Here is a 23,595-nt window from a genome sequence, read left to right on the forward strand (position 1 = left end):
ATCCCTGCGCGCTTCTAACGCTCCCCAACCCCCCCAGCGCCCCATGTACGACCCACAGGCGCAACCAGTTTGGGTCCCGGCCACCGCTGTCCAGCGCCCCATGTACGACCCGCAGGCGCAACCAGTTTGGGTGCCGGCTACCGCTGTCCCCGGAGAACAAGGCGATCTGCGCGTTTCTGACGCTCCCCAACACCCCCAGCGCCCCATGTGCAACCCGCAGGCGCCGCCATTTTGGGTCCCGGCCACCACGAGGGGAGGAGGGGCGCCGCCATCTTGGGATCCCCCAATACCCCCACTCACTATCTGCGGCCTCGCAACCCTCAAGGTTGAGCCCCCATCCTTGTTTGCAAACCTCACCCCGGATTGCAAACCCGTCGCCACTAGGAGCAGACGGTACAGCGCCCAGGACCGGACATTCATTCGGTCCGAAGTCCAGCGGCTACTGAAGGAAGGCATAATCTAGGCCAGCAACAGTCCCTGGAGAGCACAGGTGGTAGTAGTAAAGACAGGGGAGAAGCAAAGGATGGTCATAGACTATAGCCAGACCATCAACAGGTACACACAACTCGATGCGTACCCTCTCCCCCGCATATCCGACATGGTCAATCGGATTGCCCAATATAAGGTCTTCTCCACCGTGGACCTCAAGTCCGCCTACCATCAGCTCCCCATCCGCCCAAGTGACCGCAAGTACACAGCCTTCGAGGCAGACGGGCGATTATACCACTTCCTAAGGGTCCCATTTGGCGTCACAAACGGGGTCTCGGTCTTCCAACGAGAGATGGACCGAATGGTTGATCAACACGGGTTGCAGGCCACGTTCCCGTACCTCGACAACGTAACCATCTGCGGCCACGATCAGCAGGACCACGACGCCAATCTCCAAAGATTCCTCCAGACCGCTAAAGCCTTGAACCTCACATACAACGAGGACAAGTGCGTGTTTAGCACAAACCGGCTAGCCATCTTGGGATATGTAGTGCGCAATGGGATAATAGGCCCCGACCCCGAACGTATGCGCCCCCTCATGGAATTTCCCCTCCCGCACTGCTCAAAAGCCCTAAAACGCTGCCTGGGATTTTTTTCATATTACGCCCAGTGGGTCCCCCAGTACGCAGACAAGGCCCGCCCCCTAATACAGACCACAATCTTCCCTCTGTCGACAGAGGCTTGCCAGGCCTTCAGCCGCATCAAAGCGGATATCGCAAAGGCCACGATGCGCGCCATCGACGAGTCCCTCCCCTTCCAGGTCGAGAGCGACGCCTCCGATGTAGCTCTAGCGGCCACCCTTAACCAAGCGGGCAGGCCCGTGGCCATTTTCTCCCGAACCCTCCACGCTTCAGAAATCCGCCACTCCTTAGTGGAAAAGGAAGCCCAAGCCATAGTGGAAGCTGTGCGACATTGGAGGCATTACCTGGCCGGCAGGAGATTCACTTTCCTCACGGACCAACGGTCGGTAGCCTTCATGTTCGATAATGCACAGCGGGGCAAAATTAAAAACGACAAGATCTTAAGGTGGAGGATCGAGCTCTCCACCTTCAACTATGAGATCATGTACCGTCCCGGAAAGCTGAACAAGCCGTCCGACGCCCTATCCCGCGGCACATGTGCCAACGCACAAATTAACCGCCTCCAAACCCTCCACGAGGACCTGTGCCACCCGGGGGTCACTCGGTTCTACCACTTTATAAAGTCCCGCAACCTCCCCTACTCTGTGGAGGAGGTCCGTACAGTCACAAGGAACTGCCACATCTGCGCAGAGTGCAAACCGCACTTTTTCAGGCCGGATGGTGCGCACCTGATCAAGGCTTCCCGTCCCTTTGAACGCCTTAGTCTGGATTTCAAAGGGCCCCTCCCCTCCACCGACCGCAACATATACTTCCTGAACGTGGTGGACGAGTACTCCCGTTTCCCCTTCGCCATCCCCTGCCCTGACATGACAGCGGCCACAGTCATTAAAGCCCTTAACACCATATTCACACTGTTCGGTTGCCCCGCATACGTCCACAGCGACAGGGGGTCCTCCTTTATGAGTGACGAGCTGCGCCAGTTCCTGCTCAGCAACGGTATAGCCTCGAGCAGGACGACCAGCTACAACCCCCGGGGGAACGGGCAAGTAGAGAGGGAGAACGGCACGGTCTGGAAGACCGTCCTACTGGCCCTACGGTCCAGGGACCTCCCAGTTTCACGGTGGCAGGAGGTCCTCCCGGACGCTCTCCACTCCATCCGGTCGCTACTGTGTACTAGCACTAACCAAACGCCTCATGAGCGCCTCCTTGTCTTCCCCAGGAAGTCCTCCTCTGGAACGCCGCTGCCGACCTGGCTGGCGGTCCCAGGACCCATCTTGCTCCGAAAACATGTGCGGGCGCACAAGTCGGACCCGTTGGTCGAGAGGGTTCGCCTCCTCCACGCGAACCCGCAGTACGCTTACATGGAGTACCCCGACGGCCGAGCGGTCACGGTCTCCCTGCGAGATCTGGCGCCCACCGGCAACACGCACACCCCCTGACACCAATTACCCCCTCCCTGCCACCGGCGCACCCCGCGAGCGCCCCCTTCCCGGGAGGATCGGTCCTCCTCCCAGGTCCAACCAGAAGTGAAGCTGAAGCAGAAACCGTAAGGCTCACGGAGACGACAACACTGGAACAAGCACCACCACCACCGGGGCTGAGGCGATCGACGAGGACGACCAGACCGCCCGACCGACTCGTGGCATCGATGTAACACTACAATATTGTGGACTGTAACGAGAACGTTTTCCTTTTCCCCCTTTTACTGTAAATAGTTCAAAACAAAAAAAACAACCTCTGTACATGCTGTGATGACATGCAAAAGTTTTCCTCCCAGGACCAGCCTTGTAAACCCTTACCACCATACGAAGCACCACCCCGCCGGGTTCATTTTTAACAAGGGGTGAATGTGGTAGTATGCATTAGGGGTCATGTGAGACTGTGAAGCCGTGATGTCATTGGCTGACAGATCCCGGGTCCTGGTTGGCTGTTGATCTCTAGCTCCGCCCTGAAGGCAGGGTATAAGAACCAGGAGTTGTCCCCCGCAGGCCAGTCTGCTACTGAACTGCGGGGAACAAGTCACGCTTAATAAAGCCTCATCGACTTCATCTCTATTCGTCTCTCGTGAGTCTTTGTGCGCTACACTCCCCACACACAACGCCGTAGCCATTGTGATGGCTGGAAGGAGAGCAGCGCCACTTTTCAGGGTTGCTGAGCTGGAGACACTCCTGGACGCTGTAGAGGAAAGAAGGATGACCTGGTACCCTGACCCAGGAGGAAGGCCGCTAGGCACCGCCGTTCGCCGTGCTCGGGCGCAGGTGGGAGAGACGGTCAGCACCGTGGGCAAAATTGCCCGGACTAGCATGCAGTGCTGCAAGAAACTGCACAACCTCCTCAAGACGGCCAGGGTGAGTCGGCGCTGGCCCTGTCGCACACGTCATGCGGCCTCCCTTCCTGCCTGGCTGGCCCCCATGTCCTGGTCATCGTGTCCCTTCTCTCCATCCTCCCGACCAGACGAGGTCTGCCCTTCCTCCTCATCCTTCTCCTCCACACCTCGCCCCTCTGCTACGTGATGTTGTGAAGCATGCAGCAGGCTGTCACATTGCAGGCGACCCTCTCAACCTCGTAATGAAGGGCCCCCCCAGAACGGCCCAGGCACCTGAACCACATCTTCAAGGTGCCTTGGTCACACTCCTGGTCGCTGTATGGGCATCGTTGTAACGGGTCTCCGCAGAGGTGTCATCAGCCGCAGCAGCAGGTAACCCCTGTGGCCCAGGAGCCAACCCCTCAGTTGGGGGACGGGGGCTGCCCCTCGAACAATGTCCCAGGGTGAAGGAGTTGTGCACACTGACCTGGTATTGGGCACAGAGGTGCACGATGTGCAGCTGATGGTCACAGACCAGCTGGATGTTCATCGCCTACTACCCCTTTCGGTTTGTGTACAGCGGCCTGTTATCCGCCAGTGCCCGTAGGGAAACATACACCCCGCCTATCACCCCCTGGACCCGAAGCATCCCAGCAATGGCAGTGAACCCCCTGCCCGGGCATCCTGGTGGGCTCGGACCACATCGAAAAGGATGTGTTGATCCACCTGGGCAAATAGGTCCTCCATGATGGCACGGTTGCACCTGTGCATCGAGGACTGGGAGATCCCAACCGGTCTCCACTCGGTGACTGGAAGAACCCATCGCATAGAGGTTCAGGGCGACCGTCACGTTGATGGCCACCGTGAGCGGGTGCCCTCCCCCATAACCCCCCCCCCCCGGTGTCAGGTGTGCCGTCATATGGCAGATGAATCGCACTGTCTCTCTGCACAGCCGGATTCTCCGACGGCATGCCCGGTCCGGCAGGTCCTTGAATGACAGGCGCTGCCGATGCACACAAGGCCTCATGCGGCGCCTCCTCCTCCTCGGCCTGTTGTGCAGCCGGCCCTCCAGCCTGTATGGCTGCCACCTCCCCTGCCAAACCAGGTTCCATGGGCGACACAGTGGCCAGGGTTGGTAGTGTGGGCTTGGCCCTGCATCCCCCCCCCCCCCCCCCCTTTTCCCCACCATCTCACCCTTGTCCCATCGGTGTCTTGCACTGTGGGGCCCTGGTCCTAGTGCCTGTCCCTGCTGCCACTGCCCTCACTGGGGGTTATTGTGAGTGTAGCCTTGGGTGGTCCCCTGGTGAGTGGCGGCCGGTTGGGCGGGTGGGCGGGGTGTTTGGGGCCTGGAGGGGGCGTGCTGTGGCGGGGGGGGAGGGGGGGGGAATGGGGGGGGGGGAGTGTGCGTGCATGGGCGCATCCATACGGCTGGTGTCACTATGTAGAACCAGGGGCTGAGGTGGGTGGTCAGCGGGTGCGCAGCAAGATGGCCGCCATAATGGCATCGGTGTCTGGGCATCGCTCCAGTCCTGTGGAGGGGCACCCTGGCTGCTTGGACTGTTCCCCTCCTCCACTGGACCTGGCAGGCCCCCCCCCCATCCCCCCCCCATCCCCCCCCCCCCCCCCCCCCCCCCGCTTCCAGCAGAGCCAGTGTGCTGGCCGGCCTCCCCAGTCACTCCATTCCGTGTCCTACCTCTTTGCTCTCTTGCTCAGCAGCCACTACGCCAGGTTCACGATTTTTGAAACCACAAGTGAACCACACCATCAGGAACTCAGCCCATCATAGGTGGTGAATCGCGGAGGCCCCAGAGAATAAAGGGTCAGACCCGCTAATGATACGTTGACGGTGTTTGAACGCTGCGCGGCCAGCTTTCAATCTGGAAAATTTCACATTCCATTTTAGCATCCTCAGTGTTCTTCATAGAAGCTCACAACAGCATGTCATTGAAGTAAATCTGTTTCCCTCGCTTGTGTGTCATCTGCTGACCATGTCACTGTAAACAAAGTGCTATTTATTGCAGTCGATTTGGAGCAGATGGTAGCAGTTTTCGAAAAATGCTTTGAAGTGCCTTGTGGTCAGAGTCTACTGTCACTTTGCCTTTCCCAAGCAGGCATTGATGAAAATACCCACAAGCAAAGACAATAGTCAAGTATTCTTTCTTTAGCTGAGCATAAAGTTTACATTCATGGCCTGGATACAAATACCACACTTGTGCCTGCTGCATTAGCGATGCTCCAAGACACATCTCACTGGCGTCACACTTCAATTTATCTTCCTGATTGACATCGTAGTATCTCAGAGCTGGCACTTTCATCAAAAGATGTTTGCTTTGACTGGGCGCTGCTTCTTCTTTTGAGCCCCGGTACCACTATGCATCCTTGGCAGTGAGCTTGCTTCATGTTCACACTCCAACAACAAATTAGTAAACATTTTGCTGAATAATTTACAAATTCAACAAACCTTTGCACTGCTTTCACAATTGTTGGTCACAGCTACAGCACTCACCTGGTCAGGATGAGGGCAAAGACCTTTCGCTGTCAAGAACATCAATCTTCTGGTAAAAAACATAATGCTTAACAGACATGCATTCAGAGAGCACATGAGTCAATACAATCTTACACAGCCACCTGAAAATTATTGGCAAAGAAATGTGCTTTCAGAACTCTCACTGAATACCTCCTCAGGTCTCGTGTAGTTTGTGGAATATATAGCAACTTAGTCTGCAAGCAGCTGCTATGAGAAAAAGACATAACATTACAAGCAATGACAATATCTGCTGTTTCATGAACAATCAGAGAAATTAAGCAGAGATTTTCGGCGGGAAGTTCAGGGGCTGGATTCTCCGCCCTGCTGCGCCAAATTTCTGCCCTGACCCGCCGGCAGGATTCTCCGTTACGCCGGCCGGTCGATGGGCTTTCCCATTGTGGGGCAGCCCCACGCTGTCGGGAAACCCCCCAGGCGCCGGCAAAATGGAGAATCCCGTCGGCGGAGAATCCCACCCCAGGGGCGAAATTCTCCGTTATCGGCGGAAAGTCCGCCGATCGGCGCAAAAAAACGGCGCAAATCCCACTTGCGTCATGTCATAAAAATGGGACGATAGTCTCCGGCCCGAAATGGGCTAGCAGCGACGTAACGGGATCCGCGCTTGCGCAGTGGTTCACGCCGTGCAGCGTCATACGCGCTGCACGGCGTGACGGCTCATAAGGCCGCGCAGCTCCCCCCAACCGACCGGAACACCCGACCGCAACACCCGACTGGATGGCTGGCCGTCGCTCAGCCCCGAGGTTCGAGTCACGCGATGTGGAGGCGCTCCTGGACGCGGTGGAGCAGAGGAGGGACGCCCTGTATCCCGGGCACGGCCGCAGAGTTGCCCCACGCCACAGCCGGCGTCTGTGGAGGGAAGTGGCAGAGGCCGTCACCGCTGTGGCCCTGACACCACGGACAGGCACCCAGTGCCACAAGAAGGTGAACGACCTCGTCAGAGCAGGCAGGGTGAGCCTCCCCATATCCCCCATCCCACATATCCCCCATATCCCCCCTCCCCCATATCCCCCCTCCCCCATATTCCCCCCTCCCCCATGACCCCCATATCCCCCTCCCCATATCCCCCCTCCCCCATATCCCTCTCCCCCATATCCCCCCTCCCCCATATCCCCCATATCCCCCCTCCCCCATATCCCCCCTCCCCCATATCCCCCCTCCCCATATCCCCCCTCCCCCATATCCCCCCTCCCCCATATCCCCCATATCCCCCCTCCCCCATATCCCGCCTCCCCATATCCCCCATATCCCCCTCCCCCATATCCCCCATATCCCCCTCCCCCATATCCCCCCTCCCCCATATCCCCCCTCCCCCATATCCCCCCTCCCCATATCCCCCCTTCCCCCATATCCTCCATATCCCCCCTCCCCCATATCCCCCATATCCCCCCTCCCCCATATCCCCCCTCCCCATATCCCCCATATCCCCCCTCCCCCATATCCCCCCTCCCCCATATCCCCCCCTCCCCCCATATCGGCCCTCCCCATATCCCCCATATCCCCCCTCCCCCATATCCCCCTCCCCCCATATCCCCCCTCCCCATATCCCCCCATATCCCCCATATCCCCCCTCCCCCATATCCCCCCTCCCCATATCCCCTCCTCCCCCATATCCCCCATATACCCCCTCCCCCATATCCCCCCTCCCCATATCCCCCCTCCCCCATATCCCCCCTCCCCCATATCCCAAGTGAATCCAGCCCTAACCTTAACCTCTGCAATGCACGCGCAACCGATGGCGTGCATTCATATACCTGCCTAACACTGTTGCCTTTTACCCCTGCCACCACCCCCACCCCCCCCCCCCCCCACAGGAGAAGCGCGCACACAACAATAGGGAGCATGTGAGGACTGGAGGAGGGCCCGCTGATGAGAGGCCACTGACCGTACACGAGGAAAGGGCCCTGGAACTGGCTGGCGGACCTGAGGACCGGGAGGTTGCTGATGCAGAGGTCGGGGGCCCACAAGCAAGTGAGCCACCAACAGCCCGTCCCCATATCCCCCCTCCCCTATATCCCCCTCCCCCGTATCACCTGATCACTGCCTGATGTTTAACCATGCATGCTTCATTGTGTATCGCAGGACCAAACGTCCAGGCACCCATCCCCGCAGATGCACACCGCCCGCAGGATGCCCCTCGGAGACCACGGGAGACGGAGAGACCCGGACCCTCCAGCATGCGACGCCCGCAGGATGCCCCTCGCACACCACGGGAGACGGAGAGACCCGGACCCTCCAGCATGCGACGCCCGCAGGATGCCCCTCGGAGACCACGGGAGACGGAGAGACCTGGACCCTCCAGCATGCGACGCCCGCAGGATGCCCCTCGCACACCACAGGAGACGGAGAGACCCGGACCCTCCAGCATGCGACGCCCGCAGGATGCCCCTCGCACACCACGGGAGACGGAGAGACCCGGACCCTCCAGCATGCGACGCCCGCAGGATGCCCCTCGGAGACCACGGGAGACGGAGAGACCCGGACCCTCCAGCATGCGACGCCCGCAGGATGCCCCTCGCACACCACGGGAGACGGAGAGACCTGGAGCAACAGGGAGACGACACCCCCGTCACGTGCGGGAGCGACCACCCAGCGATGAGGGGGGCAGCCACAGGCCCCCGTCACATCCGAGCCAGGACACCACTACCCAGGACACCACTACCCAGGACACCATTACCCAGGACACCACTACCCAGGACACCCCTACCCGGGACAGCACTACCCAGGACACCCCTACCCGGGAAGACGAAATACCGGACAGTGACTCAGAGTGGATGGGTGGCGACGAACCCCCACCCCAATGTGCCATTGAGTCAGAGTGGGACGAAGAGCACGACACAACGCCACTGCTGTCACCAACACCCTCCACCATCGCAGAAACACTCACCACGGTTGGGCACTTTAGTGATGAGGCGTCTGGTACACTCACTGGTGCGCACAACACAGCCGTCCCGGTACAGCAGGTGGAGGTAGGAGCAGCAGAGGGACCGGCCGGTCGGAGGGCAGCCCAGGCCAAGCGAACATCTGCCGCCCAGATGGATCCCGGGTTCCTGCAGTTACCACACCCACACATAGATCCGATGCAACCACCGACCCGGAGACGAGCGAAGAGGGTGACGGGCGGCTTGCGGCGGCTGCAGTCGCAGGTGGAGGAGTCCACCCGCGTCCAGGAGCTGGGAGTGGTCCCGGTCATGCGTGCCACCCAGGCTGACACCGCACGGGTGGCGTCCGCGGTGGAGGCAATGGTTGCGACGGTGTCAGACATGGGGAACGGTTTGCGAGGCCTGGGGCCTTCCGTGCAGGCGGCGTCTGTGGCCCAGGAAGTGGCTGCCCTCTCACAGGAGGCCATGAGCCAGTGCCAGCGCCAGATGGCAGAGGCGCTCAACGCCATAGCCCAGTCTCAGCAGTCCATGGCCCAGTCTCAGCAGGCCATAGCCCAGTCTCTGCAGGCCATGGCCCAGTCTCTGCAGGCCATGGCCCAGTCTCAGCAGGCCATCGCTGAGGGCATCGGCGCCAGTGGCCATGTGCGAGCCGGCGTCGCACTGTCACACACAGGGTTTGCCAACACCCTGGGCTCCATGGCTGCAAACCTGCAGACCCCTGTCGATACCAGCACGGGCCTCCAGGACTGGCAGCGCCAGATGTCGGGGGGGCGTCGGATGGCCAGTCCGTTCGCATCCCCCACCCATGTAGAGGCCTGGGGGCCATCGGGCACCCCGAGGGAGGAGGAGGTGGTGTGGTCCGTCCCGGCTCCCTCTGTAGGGGAGGTCCCGGTACACCGCGACACCTCGGACTCCCCCCCTTCCGTCCCAGGTGCATCGGGTGGGCAACGGGCAGGACAGGCTGGCAGCTCGCCATCCCAGTCGCCCGGGCCGCAGCCTGGCCCATCTAGGCCAGGACGCCCCAGGAAACGGCCGCCAAAGGGATCCAGTGTCAGAGGGCAGGAATCACAGGAGTCCACCTCCAGTTCTGCTGTACCGTCTGGGGAACCACGTAGACGTAGTCAAAGGGCCCGTAAGGCCAAACAATTAGACACTGAGTAAGTTGGCACGGGTGCAGGGCACAGATGAGTTTTAGGGGGGGCAGAGGACGGGACCGTGCGCTGCAGTGTCACAGCCGCATGCAGGGATGGTCCGGGTGGATGGTGGTACTGTGGCCATGGGTCAGACATAGTCCAACGATGTAGAGCCACGAGCTCATCGCAGGGCGGGTTGTCATCATCCTCCATGGCCTGCGATAGACACGCGTCCACCCGCAACTGTGTGAGCCCGGCCCGTTGTGCCGCCGGTGGATCGGCAATGGGGGGGGGGGGGGGGTGGTGTGCATGCGGGTGGGGTGGGTGGGGTTGGGGAGGGGGGTGAGGGTGCTGGGTGGGTGGATGGGTGGGGGGTGTGGGTGGTCAGCTGTTGCCATGGTGTGCGGTCTGTGGCCATACTACCCGATTCCCACGCCCATCTAGTCAGTGAAGCGGGCGTCTATCAGTCTGTCCCGTGCCCGCTGGGCCAGCCGGTAACGGTGGACAGCCACCCGCCTATGTCTACCCCGTCTGCCCTGACCATTGCCCCCATCCCCCTCATCTGGGGAGGACTGTGCCTCTTCCTGCTGCTCCTCCACTCCGCCCTCCTCTGCCTGCGGCACATCGCCCCTCTGCTGGGCTATGTTGTGCAGGACGCAGCACACCACAATGATGCGGCCGACCCTATCTGACCGATACTGGAGGGCGCCCCCAGAGAGGTCCAGGCACCTGAAACGCATCTTCAGCACGCCAAAGCACCTCTCGATCACTCCCCTTGTCGCTACATGGGCATCATTGTAGCGGTTCTCCGCCTCATTGCGTGGTCTCCGTATAGGCGTCATCAGCCACGATCGCAATGGGTAGCCCCTGTCGCCCAGCAACCAGCCCCTCAGCCGGGGATGGCGTCCCTCGTACATGCCGGGGATGGATGACCGCGACAACACGAATGAGTCGTGTACACTGCCTGGGTGACGGGCGCAGACGTGCAGGATCATCATGCGGTGGTCGCAGACCACCTGTACGTTCATCGAATAGGTCCCCTTCCTATTAGTGAACACGGCCCTGTTATCTGCAGGTGGCCGCACGGCGACGTGCATCCCATCGATCGCGCCCTGGACCATGGGGAACCCGGCCACGGCAGAGAAGCCCACGGCCCGGGCATCTTGGCTGGCCCGGTCCACGGGGAAGCGGATGTAGCGGTGCGCCATGGCATAAAGGGCATCTGTCACTGCCCGGATGCACCGGTGCACCGATGTCTGCGATATGCTGGACAGGTCCCCACTCGGTGCCTGGAATGACCCCGTTGCATAAAAGTTCAGGGCCACCGTAACCTTGATGGACACGGGGAGAGGGTGTCCCCCGCCAGTGTCACGCGGTGACAGGTGTGCCAGCAGGTGGCAGATGTGTGCCACGATTTCCCGGCTCATCCGGAGTCTCCTCCTGCATTCCCGGTCCGTGAGGTCCTGGTATGACTGCCGGGGCCGGTACATACGGGGCGCCCTCGGGTGCCTCCGTTGCCGTGGGGCCGCGACGTCCTCCTCCCCCTCCTCGTCCTGTCGGTCAGGTGTCCCTCCAGCCTGGGCGGCCGCCGCCTGCCCCTCTGCGGCAGCCTGCGCCGCCTCTCTGGCATGCTCCTCCTCCTCCTCCTCCTCATCTAGGGCAACATAGACATGAGCGGCTGCCACCACGGCGGCCAACATCGCTGGATGATCTGAAAACATGACGGCCTGGTGGGGGGCAGGGGAACGACGACATGTCATCATTGCCCATATCCCCTCCTCCCCCCAGCCAGGTGGCATGGACCGCATGGGTCCAACTGTTGGAGGCTGGCACCTGGCCAGGTGAACCAACTCACTTGCCCTCCCATCACCCTCCTCGGCACGGACCCCCCCCCAACCTCCACCCCGGCACGGACCCTCTCCCCAACCTCCACCCCAGCACGGACCCCCTCCAACCCCAAACCTCCACCCCAGCACGGACCCCCCCCAACCCCCAACCTCCACCCCAGCACGGACCCCCTCCCCAACCTCCACCCCAGCACGGACCCCCTCCAACCCCCAACCTCCACGCCAGCACGGACCCCCCCCAACCCCCAACCTCCACCCCGGCACGGACCCCCCCCAACCCCCAACCTCCACCCCAGCACTGACCCCCTCCCCAACCTCCACCCCAGCACGGACCCCCCCCAACCCCCAACCTCCACCCCGGCACGGACCCCCCCCAACCCCCAACCTCCACCCCAGCACGGACCCCCTCCCCAACCTCCACCCCAGCACGGACCCCCCCCCAACCCCCAACCTCCACCCCGGCACGGACCCCCTCCAACGCCCAACCTCCACCCCGGCACGGACCCCCCCAACCCCCAACCTCCACCCCGGCACGGACCCCCTCCAACCCCCAACCTCCACCCCGGCACAGACCCCCCCCAACCCCCAACCTCCACCCCAGCACGGACCCCCTCCCCAACCTCCACCCCAGCACGGACCCCCCCCAACCCCCAACCTCCACTCCGGCACGGACCCCCCCCAACCCCCAACCTCCACCCCAGCACGGACCCCCTCCCGGCACTCCCCCGGAGCCCAGCCTACTCTAACCACCCCCCCCCCCCCCGCCGCACACACACACACACACAAGCCGAGACACACCTCTCCTCACGCAATCAGTCTGCGGCCACGCCATTTCCTGCCCAGAGCCAACCCCCCAGGCCGTCACTCACCTCCTCGCTGGTCGGCGTGAGCCTGGAGCACCGGGTCACGCCGATGAAAAGGAGGTTTGATTCACGTCGACGTGAACGGTCATCACGTCGACGGGACTTCGGCCCATCCGGAAGGGAGAATATCGGCAGGCCGAAAATCGGCTGCCTTGCGCAGACCCGTGACATTCTCCGCGGCAGCGGCGCCTGTCATGATATTCAAACACACACATCATGATAGACACACCAACAGACAAATCAGAACACACAACACCACAACCAATGACAGAAAGATATAAAAGCACAGACACGACCCCCGGTGGTCAGTATTAGCTGCAGAGGAGAACCAGGACACATCTGTTACCAAACACACTCAGGGAGACAGCACGTGCAGAGTATCCAGAACGAACTGTATTATAAGAGTTATAATAAAATAGAGTTGTACCACATACAACTGTGTTGGCTCATCTGTGCACCAGAGCACCCAACACCACATGGTACAGGAGTGGATCAATACCTGCCGGCATACCTCAGTGTACACAGACAACCAGCAGTGCCCAGGCAAAATGATAGAGCTCCCGGTTCCGCAGCCGCTCCAGTGCTACGGCGATCTCCGCGAAAACTGGCGGCGATTCCGGCAAATGTTCGAATTGTTCCTGGTGGCAGCTGAACTCCAAGACCTGGATGATAGCGAAAAAATTGAATTTCTCCTCACCATCGCCGGTGCAAGGGCAAGAGAAATATTCACAAGGTTCAGGTTCTTCAGGAGGCAGCAAAGGTACGATTACCAGGCAGTCCTGGACAAATTCTCCAAGTACTGTGAAGAAAACGCAATCCAATCGGCAAATAAAGGTAAGAAAAGCTGCAGTACTCACCTCGTGGCTGGGATCCCGGAGCCCGAATTCCCAGAAGCCAAAATCCCGGGCCTGAGAGAAGGCTGGGTCGAGGTCGGCGGCCATCTTGCTAAAGGTATAACGCTAGCACAGTTGCGCGAGCAGTGCGCAGAACCGGAAGTTTCGTTTGCGCATGCGCGAGATGCTGCGCATGCGCAGTCAAGAAAACGGCCATCGGTAAAGGAACCGCGATCTGAGCATGCGCAGTCGCTTCCTACGTGCTACATACCGAGCGTCAGGATGTCAGAGGCCCCAGACTGCACCAATTTAAAAGGGAAATGTCCCAAATCCAATTTAAAAGGGAAACGTCCCAAATCAAAAAAACAAAAATCTGTTCAAGCTGTAAAACAACCTTCCCTCACCTGGAATGACAGCACAGTGCCGCAAATTGACCCAGGAGATGAATTTGACCTCCGAAGAACCCTCCGACAAGCAGTTACCTACGCACAAGCCGATGATTCCGACCTTGAATACTTCGATGACGATCTTTACAGTGTTTCCGGACCTCGCGAGCCCAATGATAGCTCCGTGGTCCTATATGACTATGACTCGGACGAACCTTTCGTGTTGCACATTGGCGGCCCCCACATTGAATCCGACGCAGATGCGGATTCATTTTTCGGATTTGAGGATCTTCAATCCAGCAGATATGACGTTCCAACTTATCAGTACCGGATGATGCTGCAGCCTGACATTAACAGACAGGGAGCGGTGCAAGCACACGGAGAGTGCCCTGCTGCCACACAGAGCGTGGTCCACGTCCCGCTCAACGTTCCCGACTCTATGAAAGAAGACATGCAAGACTCCAGAGTGCAGTCCTCGCATGAACCAGAAGTGACTCCAGTGTCACAAGCTTCCACAGCAAGCTCGTGGACAGACTCCACAATTGTAGAAATGCAAGACTCCAGAGCGCAGTCCTTGCACGAACAAGAAGTGACTCCAGTGTCACAAGCCTCCACAGAGAGCTCGTGGACAGCCTCCACGATAGAAGCAACGCAAGACTCCAGAGCGCAGTCCTTGCACGAACAAGAAGTGACTCCAGTGTCACAAGCCTCCACAGAGAGCTCGTGGACGGACTCCACGATGGAAGGAACGCAAGACTCCAGAGCGCAGTCCTTGCAGGAACAAGACCATGAGGGTCTAGCAACCTCTCCTGACCAACCAGCGGCAGACGATGCAAGTCTGCCATGCTCACGTGAACAGCAAGAAGGCTATAACAGCCTACCATGCTCCACTACACAGCAGCATGAACATGACGGTCTCTCATGCTACAATGAAGGGCACAGCGCTGAAGACTGTTCAAGCCCAACTGAAGACAAGCCAAAGGAATCGCCTCGTCCAAGCCCGAAGAAAAAAGGTTTATGCGCTGACCTTCAGGATCATTATAGCCGAACAGAGATTAATAATGCTGCACGGCCACAGAAGGATGCTGAGGATTTGCTAACGAAATTAATTGAATGTTTAACTTGCAAGGAGCAGACTGAGAATTGCCAGTGTTTTAGTACGGATCGAAAAAATGGACAAGACATTGATCCTCAGGTAATGGAAATAACACAACCTGAATCATATCTACAGCAGGGACAAATGTCTCCCTTCAACACAACACCGCAAAATCCCAACTTCGGAGACCAGCAGTTAGTCAGTAATGACTCTTCAAACCTTGAGGGAAACATTAATTGCATTGAACCTATACACGCTCCACTGATTATTGAGCAGAACATTGGAGCAAGAATCCTGAGGACACCGACATCGAGTAGCCAGATAACGAATTTAAAACCCACAGCAGTTTCAAGTGAACCAAGTGTGCTTTCCACTAATGGTGAAGATGCAGATAAGGTCGACCCGATTATCCATTGTACCACACTAACCCCAGTGATTAAGCAGTTATGTATGGGGAGTATAATGTGGGCAATTGAGAACAGTAAAAGAGAGACTGTGACCATGCCAGTCCCAGCAAAATCAGACCCAGAGACCATGAAGGCATGTACATTAGACAAAGATACATATGAGGCACCTGAGAAGAAAAGTGAAACGGAATGTTCTTTGGAAAATAGTACAATGTCGATAGAAACATTGGATCCTATATTCGAGACCATACCTATGGGAGAATTTGGGGGTAATAAACAAGGTTCTGCAATGTCTGGGGGAAGATTTAAAATTCCAAAGAAGAAAAGCCCAAATGAAGGACAACGGCAAGACAATGACAGTCCACCGACATGGTGTGCACCACCAGATGAAAACTCTGACAATTTACCCAACCCTAGTGAACAGCAAGCTGCTAATGAGGATCTATCCACGGGATGTGAGACGAGTGACGACAGCATCCCACTTCCCATGCAAAAGGTGCAAGGTGACAGACCTCGCCTAGTGCGTACCGAGGCACTCGACGATCACGGTGGGACCACTGACGACTGCGGTGGCAGCGCACCGCTTCCACCCTCGATGGCTCGACCCTTCCACGCTCGCAACTGAACCGTACGCACACGCCGGATCCTCCACTGGTTCCCAAGGATGACTTTGTGGAGATGCCACGGATCATGCCCCTTCCATCGCCACCAGAACCAAACCACAGCCAAGGCACCACTAACAAAGATGTTGAATGTTATATTTGCACGAATGAAAAAAACCAAGCACTGCACGAAGTACAACAAATGGTAAAGTAGAGACTTCGGCAACAGCATCACCTCCAACAGTCCAAGGTGAACCAGTGTGACCCCAAATCTCCACAGCTGAACCGGCTTGAGGACCAGCCCATTCTTGAGGCGGTCACCCATTAGACTGGACTTATAACGCTGTTCATACGTTCAAAAAGTCAAACACTTCTGTATTATAACCTGTTGTTGTTTATTGTTCCAGATATCGTCTGACCAGACCAATGTTCAAGTTTTTTTTTTTTCTCTCTCGCATCCAAGTTTTGTTATGGTACAACCTTGTTAGTGTGACGCACCCGACATCGCCCCATGTAAATAGTTACGTCATATACACACGCTGTACATAACACACACACACACTCTTCGATGCACTCACGACACAATTATATTTATAACCACGTAGGCACATATCTTTGTAAAAAGGGGGGATGTCATGATATTCAAACACACACATCATGATAGACACACCAACAGACAAATCAGAACACACAACACCACAACCAATGACAGAAAGATATAAAAGCACAGACACGACCCCCGGTGGTCAGTATTAGCTGCAGAGGAGAACCAGGACACATCTGTTACCAAACACACTCAGGGAGACAGCACGTGCAGAGTATCCAGAACGAACTGTATTATAAGAGTTATAATAAAATAGAGTTGTACCACATACAACTGTGTTGGCTCATCTGTGCACCAGAGCACCCAACACCACAGCGCCATTAACGCCCCGCCGACTTTTCTCCCTTCGGAGACTTCGGCGGGGGCGGGGGCGGGATTCACGGCGGCCAACGGCCATTCTCCGACCCTCTGGGGGGTCGGAGAATGACGCCCCAGGTATTCGCAGTGCGAGGGTGGGGTGGGGTGCACCCTGCTGTAACTGCAGCGGCCAGCAACCATCCAGCAGAACAACTTGTTTTGTAAATGGTAAAAGATGTAACAAATTCAGGGAATGGAACCACTAAGTGCTGCAGATCCAAACCCCAACAGCCATCCTTTGCCATCAGCAACATGGCAGCATCAGGATCCTCCCAGGTTCGGAGCGTCAGGAAGGTAAATTAATTGGATCTCAACCAGAGTCTCCAACAACACTCTACTGCGACGGTGTTGACAACGTCACAGGAAAGAGTGGAATCTTCACCACTCACAACATAATTAGCCACAATGTCAGACTTAAAATCAAGACTGACACTGAAGCAAAGAATAATCTACTATTAAATCAAAGGTTAGGGAAATAGATGTGTATGATGCACCAGATTCCAGCACCCTGACTCACCTTCTGGCGGATGGCAGATAGACAATTCACATTCAAGTTACACATAGTTGACCAGAATGTAAAACTTGGTCCAGATGTGCATGTTGTGCAACTTCAAGCCCCAGCGATGACAGCAAATAGAGACCTCTTCAACTGTTACATTTTTTAAATGCTTTCATGGGACATGAGCATCGCAGGCTGTGCCAGCATTTATTGCTCATTGCTAATTGCCCTTGAGTGGGCAGATAAGAGTCAACCACATTGCTATGGGTCCCTAACACTAATGAACCAGGTGATTTTTTACAACAACTGACAATGGTTTCATGGTCATCAATAGACTTTTAATTCCAGATTTTATTGAATTCAAATTTCACCATCTGCAGTGGCAGGATTTGAACCCGGGTCGCCAGAGCATTGGTAAGTAAAGTAACCATAGTCCCAGATGACCATAGGTTGCTCTCCACTTTGAGGGGAACAACTGACTGATGGTGATTGAAGCTCATCACACCTCAGGCTAGGGGCAAGGTTGAGAAGGTGGACCTTCGTGCATAACCTCAGCCAGCACGGGAATTGAACCCGTGCTGTTGACCTTGCTCTGCATTACAAACTAGCTGTCCAGCCAACAGAGTTAAACCGGCCCTCACTGGTAAGGTACCAGTTGCATACCCATGAGACTAGATGATTTGTTACCAGCAGTCGTGTGAGCACTTTGAAGTGTACTAGTAGACATGAAGCAGAAAGTCTTTAATGAGCGACATCGGATGACAGCACGAGGTGTCTTTACTCCTATAGACAAGGCTATAGAATTGGTTCAGCAAAGGTGCCCGTAGTAAAGAAAGATGGAACAGTCAGAATATGCATTCACCCAGAGCACTTGAACAATGCACAGCTCAGACTCGTCACTCTATGAAGATAATTGAACGGGTGATAGCAGACATGCCAAATACCAAGGTGCTCCTCGATTCAAATATAGGTTCTGGCATATGCTGCTGGAAGAGGAATCCTCAAAACTTACCACATTCATGCCTCTGATAGGCAAATATCATTTTCTTCATATGATCCATGAGATCACCACTGACAATGAGGTTTCCAACAGCGCATGGAGCAATACTTTGGAGGCTAATATTGCGAGATCATTGTTGATGACATCTTTGTTTGAGGTCATACTGTGCAAGAACATGATACACATTTTTGTCTTGTCCTTGGAAAATCAGGGCCATTCAATTAGAGCCGAACCCTGTGAAATGCAGATTTGTGGTCAACCGGACCATTTACTCAAAGGCATTGGTGCAAAGCCCGATCCAGACAAGACAAGTACTAGATGACAGATAGCCATTCCCATGGACAAGCACGCTTTACAGCGCTTTATTGGTATGAGAAATTATCTTCCAAAGTTTTTCCCATGTTATAAAGAGGTCACTTGACTTCTTTAACTTCTCCACCAGAATGTTGAATGGTGCTGGCAAGAACATCACGCAGCAGTCTTCAACAGACTCAAACAATTCCTCACAGCCCCATCAGGATTACAATACTTTGACGTTCGAGCACCCGCCAGCAGACGCCTCCCAGCACAGACTTGGTGCAGTCTGCATCCAGAATGGCAGACCAATAGCCTTTGCTTCAAGAGCCCTCACTGGGACTCATTGTGCACAAATTGAAAAGGAACTTCATACTCAGCACAGTGGTTAGCACTGTTGCTTCACAGCGCCAGGGTCCCAGGTTCAATTCTTGCTTGGGTCAGTCTGTGCGGAGTCTGCACGTTCTCCCTGTGTCTCCGGGGGATTCCTCCAGATGCTCCAGTTTCCTCCCACAAGTCCCGAAAGATGTGGGGCGGGATTCTCCATTGCCCGATGGTAATATCGTAATCGGCGAATGGGCAGTGAAACCACTCCAAATCGGGGCCGGCGCCGGTTTGACGCCGGTCAGCAATGCTCTATCCTTCGGAAGTAGCGTAATCGTGTTGCGTGCTTCACACCATTGCAACAGCGCTGGCGCATCATTGGCAGGCCCTCCCGCGATGTTCCACCCCCAATGTGCCGAATTGGCGTGTGATCTGAGCGGTCAGGAACCCGGCGTGGTGGCTGCGAACTGTGTCCAGCACCGCCACACTCGGCCGGAATCCGTGCCGCTGGCCTTCTGCGAGGGCTGGGGGGACTGGTAGGGGGTGGCTTGTGGGGTCTTGGATGGCGGGTTGGGTCCGTGCACGACCAGTGCCATGTTGTACTGCGTGACAGCTGTCGGTCATCGTCGTGCGCATGTGTGGTCAGGGACCCAGCCATTCTCTGGCCGTTTTTGGCACAGGAGCTGGGAGTTTCACCCGGCGCCACTGCTAGCCTCTCAAAAGTCCCGGAATCAGTGAGGGTTCGGCGACGACTTTGGCGTCGTAAAACGCCCGTGAATTCTCCGCTTGAGCCGGCACTAAGCCGCTAAAATGGCAAATTTAGCCGTGCTGTTTGGTGAATTGGGCATTCTGAATTCTCCCTCTGTGTACCCGAACAGGCACCGGTCTGTGGTTACTCGGGGATTTCCACAGTAATTTCATTGCGGTTTTAATGTGAGCCTACTTGTGACAATAATAAAGATTATTATAGTCTTCGCCGGTCAGAAATTTTATGGCTTCATAGAAGGTCGTCCTGCAACTGTTAAACCAATCATCAACCACTCATGACTATCTTAAAAAAGCCTCTCCGCACTGTGTCTGAACGGCTGCAATGCATGATGCTAAAGTTGCAAAGTTACAGCCTCAGTATTGTCTACAAACATGATAAGGAGCTGTACTTGGCTGATCCCCTCTCCAGAGCCTTCCTACCCACTGCAGACCAGGCAGATCATGAGAAAGACAGAGATATAATGACAATAGGGGTGTTGTCCTCTCATCAAATTCAAGAACTCAAGCAGGTTTTACAGGTGGACATCACATGCAGAAAATTGTACAATGTCATCATAAGAGGCTGGCCAGAATCCTTCAGGGTGCTTCCCCAGAAGCTCTGCACATTCTTCGCCCCCTGCACCAGTGGGCATGCAGACTCCTACAGAGGCCAACACTGTGAATCCTGCACCTGACAAACACACAGATGAAACATCCCGTGTTGCTAACAGTGAGGACACTGGCCAAAGAAACACTACACCACCAACCAGTGTAATCACACACTCAGGGCACCAAAGCTGGCTGAACACAAGATTCCAGACTTTTGAACCACTTGGCCTAGAACTGACTTTGAATTTCAGTTTCCTTTCCGACAGAAAGCCAGGGGTGGGGCGGAGAAAGAGACAAGATGGACTATGCACCAGTTGCTACAACGTAATCCGTGCCTCTATATATATATATATATATAAAAATATATATATGTATATGTAAATAGTTATGCATTATCGGTTTAATTGTATGCTACATAATTATCTGTACATGTTTCCTCTAGCGCACACTGTCACACCATATGCCACCAGGTGTCCCAACATAAACAGGGCAGGTGTAGGCCGAGTGGTCACGTGATAACGTAATGACACAGCTATGAAAGAGGTCATGTGGCGGGACGTGGGAATTATCCCCGGGGTCTCAGGCAGATCACAAGTACCGCATGTGATTGATGAGCTTAGGAATAACCTACCTTGTTGGAAGTCCTTGATGTCGGTGATTTAAGGAATCCACAACATTCTACGTGCTAGCTGCTGATTTACAAGCTCAATGCTTCTGCACATGGCTCGTTATCACTCATGGGTTATTCAGGTCACCCGGATCTTACAAATACCTGGTCTATCCCGTAGTTGCCAGTTTCATGATGGAAGCTCTTCGAATCCACGTCAACCATGACCAAAAACATATGTGCTTCGAATGGTACCACATAATCAACTTGGATTTTTTTGTCATGGCCTGTAAGGCCATTCCCATTAATGCCAAGGTTGTAGTGGAGGTACATTTCTCAATGCAGTGCAGAATTGGCATAATCTCACCTTCCCCTTTATTTGGGTTTCCAACCCGGGTCACCAGTCTCAAGGTCTGAACCACTTTAAGTTATCCCTTTAAACATTACCTTTACCGTAGCTAGTGCCGTACAAAGGGGGCGTTTCTTACCTCTCTGCTCCCCAGTTGCTCCACGCCGATGCAGACGGGGGCACATCTCACTACTCCTGTCTCACCCAACCTGAGTGAGGAAGGTTGGGTGAGACAGGGAGTGCAATTTAACTAAATGGGAACAAAGTCCCATAGCGAGCGCCTTTACCCACCTGTTTCCCAGCATCGCAGCGCAGAGAAACACATCGCTATTGAACGTCATTCGGGTTAGATAGGGTGCCTCAGAGAGGAACCCGCTGCCGAGGCTGCACACAGCCACGTTTTTTGCACTGAGGAGCTCCGCTTGCTGGCTCTCTTCAGTGTAATGATGGATGGGATGCCATTTTTAAATGGTGTCCCGATCTCTGGAGTCCCTGATGCAATCCCTGACCCCCACCCCGAAGTGCCAACTCATTATGAGGTGCTCCCAGAGCCCCCACACCCCGCCAACATCTGCACAGGGCATCCCCAGCCCAATCGCCACCACATGAAAAATGCCAGCTTGGCATCTTGGCAGCACCACCCTGGTACTCTGGCGGTGCCCCTGGCAGTGCTAGCTGGACACTTTGACAGTGCCAAACTGGCACCCAGGTGGCACTACCAGAGTGCCAGGCTGTCGCTGTCAGGGTGCCAAGTTGGCAGTGTTAGGATGCCTGGGTGACATCATGTCAGGGCATCACCCTGCCCAAATAGCATAAACCTGGGGGCTGCTAATCCCGTGGGAGGCCCCAACGAGTGCGGTTCTGTCTGGTCCCCATTGTAGAGACCAGTACATAACGGCAATAGTCTGAGGTCTCTGAGTTGAAGGGGGTAGATCCTAACGCACCGCGTGCCTCGTATTAGAGTGAGGCTTGCAGTTTTATAATGATTTTACACGGATTTACATCGCGGGATTAACATCTTACGTGGTGTCGCACGGCGGGTAGATCCCGGGTGTGGGGTCTCCTGGCTTCTATCGCCCACATTGCGCAGCAATGAGCTGCTTTTCGGGCACAGCGTAGCCGTTCGATCGCGCCCAGGGGCTGTGCAAGCCCAACATGCGTAATTCCATCGGGTGGCAATCTGCCAGAGATTGCTACCCTGAGGAAATCTCAGGAATGTTTCTTTACCACAAAAAAATCGCATCTGCATGTTATGAGGCACAAGTACAATATCTCATCTCCGTTCAATGAAAATATATTTATCCTGTATGACTCAATTTCTCCAGTATGGAGCTACTTAAGTATAATCATTTCTCTCAACGTGAGCCCTTGTTGCTGATTTTAAATCGCTTCTCCTGTATCTAATCTGATGAGTTATTTCCCATTTTACACCAGCAGAGGGAACTTGAACTCAAGTCAGAGGAATGGAGCAGGAGTAACAATTGACAGAATAGATGACAGTGTCAGCCAAAAGGAAGACACTGGTTTGCTGCTGCTATTTGGTTTATGGCCTTTGGAAAAATTGCTATCCATGGAAGAGAAACAAAGTGGGAATATGATCTATAAATGCACATTTTCTTTTACAGGCACTAACAGGGCAGCGAAGAATGGCCTGAAAATGAGGTTGGTAGCCTTACTGTCCCGTTATCACTGGTTGTTCTATTTCCATATAAACGGTCACAGTTTCTGAGAGTGTTTCTACATTTGAACATAGGATCAAATCAAAAGCAGCGCTGTGATAAAGAATAAAGAATGAGCATGAACTGAAATTTTCCTTTCACTAGCTAGTTAGTCACTGAGTTTCAGTCTTTCGAAAAGGTTCAGTGCCAGGCGATATGATCATAGAACATGTTAATGCTTCAATGCATTACTGTCTCATAGGGTGTTCATAATAAAACATGCTGCACCTAGTTCCTGCTAGAACTTCTGTCATTTTGCAAGTATATCCTTCTGGTAGCGTCCGGTGTGGTGGGCTACATTCATAATTTCACTGCCTGATCTGTGCTGTGTTAGGTGCGAAATATCAGTGGAACTGCTGCCATTTAGCAATTCCAACCTTTCAGAAATGTCCCAGAGTCGTCAGGAACTGAACTGCTGACAACTGGCAACACGGGAGAAAAATAATTTGAGCATTAATAAAACAGTATTTTTTTAATTTTCTTTGACAACCGTTTCAAAGAAAGACTTTCACTTATAGTGC

General features: G+C 55.4%; 1 protein-coding gene across 2 annotated transcripts in view; it reads right to left on the minus strand.

Moving 5' to 3' along the window:
* LOC140427048 (organic cation/carnitine transporter 2-like) overlaps window positions 1-22,507 on the minus strand; it is a 271,913-nt gene extending 249,406 nt beyond the window's left edge. Inside the window, exon 1 of one of the 2 annotated variants that reach the window (XM_072512494.1) lies at window positions 22,380-22,507. In XM_072512494.1, coding sequence (XP_072368595.1) covers window positions 22,380-22,439 — 60 coding nt within the window. In that variant the 5' untranslated portion in view covers window positions 22,440-22,507. Of the gene's footprint in view, window positions 1-5,068; window positions 5,690-22,379 lie in introns of those variants that run through there. The other variant, XM_072512493.1, reaches the window with a different exon arrangement.
* Window positions 22,508-23,595: the final 1,088 nt, after the last annotated feature.

This window comes from Scyliorhinus torazame, chromosome 7 (genome assembly GCF_047496885.1).
Source record: "Scyliorhinus torazame isolate Kashiwa2021f chromosome 7, sScyTor2.1, whole genome shotgun sequence".
Classification (NCBI taxonomy): domain Eukaryota; kingdom Metazoa; phylum Chordata; class Chondrichthyes; order Carcharhiniformes; family Scyliorhinidae; genus Scyliorhinus; species Scyliorhinus torazame.